The sequence below is a fragment of the Orussus abietinus genome, unplaced genomic scaffold, assembly GCF_000612105.2.
Source record: "Orussus abietinus isolate OABI.00-Male unplaced genomic scaffold, Oabi_2.0 scaffold932, whole genome shotgun sequence".
Lineage (NCBI taxonomy): Eukaryota > Metazoa > Arthropoda > Insecta > Hymenoptera > Orussidae > Orussus > Orussus abietinus.
In genome coordinates this window covers 1,495-7,161 of record NW_019395090.1, presented here as the reverse complement: position 1 = coordinate 7,161, position 5,667 = coordinate 1,495, and the positions used below count along the sequence as shown (strand labels likewise).

Genomic DNA, 5,667 nt, shown 5'->3' with positions numbered 1-5,667 from the left:
TTCAACCTGTACTCCTACGACTTTCCTCCAGCCATCGCCCCCAATACCTTAATAGCACTCTATGCGGACGACATCGCAGTCCTCACCCGCTCAAGCTCCCCCGACTTAGCCACCCAAAAAATCCAGTTGATCCTAGATAACATACCCAAATGGTATTATAACTGACAACTAGACATAAACCACAACAAAACCATGTAACTTTCCCTCACCAAAAGATCATATAAACCAACCAACCCCCTCCAAATAAACAACCAGCTAATCCCCTAGCAAGCCCACGCAAAATACCTGGGCGTCACCTTCGACCCTCACCTATCCTAGAACCCTCACATAAAAGAATATTCTGCGTCCATTTCTAAATAGGCTTCTTCGAAATTCAATGTCGAATCTTCGGTTATTTCTAAAACATTGTAGTCGAATATTCTGTCCATAAGAAGTCTTTGAATCGATTCTTTTAGAATTACTTCTTGCTGATTTAATTCGGTCGTTGGAAAATGCATTGTTTGAAATGTCGCGAGCAGTAAATTAATCACGTTCATTGGATTTACGAACATATTTGAAAAATTGGAACGCGCTGACACAATTGAAAACTCTTTGCACTGAAGAATGTCTAACGATTGTTAAGTCGTAATGCATGCACAGAATTTATTAAATCACACATCTGCTTGCGATACCATTCGTTTATTTATATACCGACTCATAACCTTACACATATATGTTGGCGTTGTTTACAAGTCCTCCGTATGTATTTTTCCAGAAACGACTGATCCATTTTTATCTTTGAACTTGCGAAGATATGTGATAAAGAACGGTGTAGTGGTTTATTTTTAATACATGACGAAAACGTATAATGTATTGCGAGGCAATTTATGTAGGATAAGGTTTGTATTTGCGGACTGAATGATAATTTATGCGTATAGCCGTAAGAAATTTGGATGAAAACAATGTTTGTAATAAAGATGTTTGAATAAAATGATTACACCGCGACCGGACAGAGATACATTATTGCACATACTGCCTGCCATTGAAATATGTTTACCACGTTACATAATGGTTTGTAGAAGAAAACTAAAAACATATGAACCCTTATTTTCCATATGAATCATCGTCGTGAAATTTCTATTCTAGTCGGATGAATTGTCTACGTAAAAAAAAATTTTTTTCTTTTTCAAGGGCAGTTAACTGCTTAGGGGGATGCTCCCGTGTCGGACGGTACCGTTTATGGATCCTACAGACACGAAATATATTCGTACCGAGTTAAATGTGAATTCGTTTGGTGTTGATATAAAAAACACTACCTGCCCTTGATTAATATTTATAGTGTCAAATAGTAGTTTTTCGGAAAAACCAAAATACGTAAACTCTTATTTAATGCAAGCATTAACGGCATGCACTTTTCATTTCTATCGGATCATGTTTCGCCGAAAAAAAAAAGAAAAAAATTATTGATAAGGGCAGTTTACCCCTGTCGAGGGGGTGCTACCGTGTAGGATGGTATCATTTCTGGATCCTCTTTACACGAGGTGTATTTATGTCAAGTTTCATTGAAATCCGTGGCGTGCTTCTATGGGGAAAAAATCGATTTTTTCATCAAATTTTGAGTTGTTTCACCCTTTAGATATCAATCTTAGCATGTAAAAAAAAAAAATACGGGTTCCTTAGATTTTCGAGTTCTACAACATATATAAAAATTACTGAATTCGGGGTGGAACACTTGGGATTGTTTCCTTGTAAGATAAATCACTCAGGCACCGTAGTACATCAGAAACTCATCAATACACAAAGCCTCCAAATTCAAACAATAGAAAACCACATAAAAAAAATAACAAAATACCTTCAAATCAATACTTAACCACCCCAACGAAACACTAATCCTGGCAACAAATTTCAGCCCCACTCACCCCTACAAATACAAAAAACCCAAAATGGCCCTAACATGATAATACTCACCCTCTCGCCAACCTTAGACACTTCGGGATAACCCCACCCCGCCAGAATCACGCATGATTCTGGCGGTTTAGTGCGCTAAACCCCCCACATCCACTACACCACACCCACACTCACTTATTTCAGGAGGAAAGGACATACCAGTTCGGTACTCCTCAACCATTAGATTAAATGTCAAAGATCGAAGATACCTCATTCGCATCCGAGATTTTCGACAAACAACTCTCCTGTACGACTCTGGAATTAACCCTTTCGCTACGGACACCGACTATAGTCGGCGGCCGCGCGACGTGCTGTGTGTACGGATGCCGGTTATAGTCGGTGTCCGCGAGACGGTGCAGCGCGGTGCCCCGTTCAGTGGCGCTACTCCCGCGGATGGACTGCCGTAGCGAAAGGGTTAAAAGGAACAATTCTTCTCTACTTTTCGCAAAATTTATTCGCAAATCCTGCACATCAGGCCGAGCGCCTCAGCGCTTCACGGGCACAACGGAGTACCGAGCAATCCCGACAACCGCAGGTCGTCACACATGCACCGACGGCATCCTTCATATTGGATACGTAATTTACTGGTTTTCTACGATTTTCTACAGTAAACTACGTGGTTTATGTAATATACGTCAAAAACCTCGAAAACAAGCTTAATAACCCAACTCTGCTGTACAGCTCCTTAAAAGGCCATAAAGGTGCAAAATGTAAGGTGAATAAAGAAAATAAACAAAATACAGATTTTTATGAGTACGTGACCTTGTTTATCCCTACCCTATAAATTTTCAATTTCCAAGCACCTGAGGAAGTCTCGAATAGTTCCTTAGAGATTCAGTTCTTCATAATAAGTGAATGCATTCTTCATAACAGAATGCCTTGTGATATAACTCCATGAGTGCATTATTCTCCATTCATTCTATTATAAAATTCTTGCATAATTAAATGTAGTAGACCAATACTTTGATTAATATTTTCAAATTTTATTTTATGGTTGCTGAAGGTGTTATTTTCGGTTAGCCTGTGCTGTTACCAATCTCTTAGAAGTATAGTGAATCTATTGGGAATTAAGTTATATAATTTATTCTGAGTGTTTATATAATATATTCTTTGAATTTACTCGAGCTATAAAAACGCCTCACCCTTTGCACTCGAGACGCGACTCTTAGTAGCCACTGGCAATTGGAATGACAAAAGCCTCGAGTGCAAAGAGTTAAAGATGATGATTTAATGATAAAATTTGTGTTCGTATTTAAATATCGATCTCGTATGATGATACATCCGGTTACATCCAAAAGACAAAAACTTGTGGTATTTTTACTGTAATAACTCATCGTTTCAAGGAATTTTTATAGCTGTTCTTAAGTGAAGTAATATCAGGTGATGAACTTTTTTTTACATCAAAGAGATTTTTGTTGAATATCCTTTTCTACTTATATTAAAAAAAATGTATATATACCAAAATAGGATGAAAGATAATTACAAAGGTATGATTAATAAAATTATGTAGTAATAATTTGTGTATTAATTTTTATAAAATCAAAGTAATCATTGTACAAGCTATAATAGCAGTGCTAAATTGTAAACATTATAATTATCAATAAAAAGTATACTTTTACATACTGGTTGAATTATTCCAAATGTTGATTTAATTTTTTCATTGACAAAATCCTTTACCTGAATCATTTATCAATAGATGAAATTAAATATTGATGACTCTGGACAATTTCTGGACCCTGTTCAATAAAAGATCACCTTGTTTTACCATGGCTTGGTACTGCCAATTTTTGCTGTCTGGTCGATTTGTTTCTACAACTCCACCGACTCGATCAACTTTACAGTGTAATCGACCAGCTGCGATGAAACGTGATAATTCCCTAAAATCCAAACATTTATTAATCACATATACAGTGACAAATTGTATATACCATAAACTTACTGATCAATATATTCAATGGTAACCCCAAATGCCTCAGCCATGTACTGAAGTGTGAGAGAACGATATGACTCAAGCAGTTGAGTATACGCTAAAATTCGCATTTCCCTAACATAATAACGATAATGAGGAAATATAAGGTAATCCCTTCGCAACAGTCCTTCTACATGTGCTGTAATAATTAAGTAACATCAGTATAAAAACAATTGATAGTAGTAGGTGCTTGAAACTTACCAAGATTTTTAAAGAAATCAGCATAATGACAATTATATAATGAAAACAAGTAGTCCTTAATATCAGGATTGGTGTGAAGAACTTCTAAGATTTCCGAACCCTTTATTATCTTGTCTCGTAGTTCATTTCGTGGTAAACTAATCATGCTAAGGTACACTGTGTACCTTACAAAGGTATTATAATCCATGAGTTCATAACTTGTGAACGTACTAATAGTATCCAAAAAGAAATTAGCTGCTTCTTTAAAATCACGTACTGCTATGCAATATGTTCCTTGATACACTTTAAGACGGTTTCTTCTATCCCAATCCCCACCTTCTTCAATCAAACTATAATATAATGATATAGCAAATGTACTATATAGCTTAAATATACTAAAACAAAGTTTATACATGAAATTTAAGCATAATAAGTATAATGTATTACCTTTTCGCCTTCTCAATATTTCTAGTGATATGGTCATGGTCCAAATAAAATAAGCCAATTCTAATATTATGAAAAACAATATCTAAGCGGTGGCCAAGAGATACTGTCTTATCATAAGTTTTACGAAAAGCCATTATAGCTCCTTCTTTATCTCCAATGCGACATAAGTGTTCTGATTTCTTTAAATTTGCCTCTCGAACTTCCATTTCTCCTAAATTCTTTTCAGCATCTTCAATTGTTTCATCTAATAACTTTAATTGTTCTTGATTATGAACCTTCATTTTAGATAATAAGGCTTCATCTATTGACCAATCCAAATCTCTACAAACTTCTTCATAAAAAGGTGCCATATCTGCAATAAAAGTTGATGAATTAATTTACAACGGTCTGTTCTCAATACTATAATAATAATTGGAATATGTATATTTTTACATAATCAAATATGAATCTATAAACATCAGAAATTACTTAATGTAGTACTATCAAACTTTCTTATGGCTGCATTTTACAACTATCATTAAGCATTTTTAATTATTCTACACATGCGATCAAGGCAAAACATTGAACCAAAATGGCAGTATCTTTAAACACTACTTGTACCCATCAATTATAGGCAAAAATTATTCACATTTTGAAATCTAAAAATAAACAAAAGACAATGGAAAAATAGCGACTCACTCTCAGCTTTGATGACATCCAGCAACTTAGTTTTCAAATTAGGGTCTTCTTTATGCTCCGGCAAACTAAGCAGGAATTTAATTTGTGCTAGTTCTAAATTTGGATTTTTTTCCAGACCCTCTTCTTCAAGGTTTTCAAGAGGCATTATTACAAAACGATTTTAATTAAAATCACCACACGATGAACAAACACTTTCGAACAGTATTTCACCACGTAACAAACGTTTTCAAGATTGAACAGGGATACTACACGAGCGATGAGTTGGAAGAATGCTCATGGGCAGAGTTGCGAGATCGAAGTTTGTGCTGCCCTCAGTGGAGAAACCTGGCGTCTCACACACTTGCCACCTGTCAGACCCCAGTAGAGATGAGTTGGGAAATTACTCACAGGCAGGGTCGCGCAATCACGGTCTGTGTTGCCCCAGGTAGTATGTGCGGGCGGCTAACGTATGTACACCCACCAGCTAC

General features: G+C 36.0%; 1 protein-coding gene across 1 annotated transcript; it reads right to left on the bottom strand.

The window, feature by feature from the left end:
- Positions 1-3,428: 3,428 nt before the first annotated feature.
- On the bottom strand, positions 3,429-5,345 carry LOC105703390 (26S proteasome non-ATPase regulatory subunit 6). The gene is made up of 5 exons (XM_012431753.1): positions 5,201-5,345; positions 4,523-4,874; positions 4,097-4,425; positions 3,866-4,034; positions 3,429-3,803 (listed from the first exon to the last, which is right to left on the bottom strand). The coding sequence occupies exons 1-5, from the start codon at positions 5,343-5,345 to the stop codon at positions 3,629-3,631; spliced, it is 1,170 nt and encodes a 389-aa protein (XP_012287176.1). The 3' UTR covers positions 3,429-3,628.
- Positions 5,346-5,667: the final 322 nt, after the last annotated feature.

Excerpts from the sequence above, each read along its gene's own strand:
- LOC105703390 (XM_012431753.1), bottom strand. The coding sequence starts at position 5,345 with ATGCCTCTTGAAAACCTTGAAGAAGAGGGTCTGGAAAAAAATCCAAAT. Across the intron at positions 4,035-4,096 it reads TGATTTCTTTAAAAATCTTG|CACATGTAGAAGGACTGTTG; the intron begins GTAAGTTTCAAG and ends TAATTATTACAG. Across the intron at positions 3,804-3,865 it reads ACCATTGAATATATTGATCA|GGAATTATCACGTTTCATCG; the intron begins GTAAGTTTATGG and ends TTTGGATTTTAG.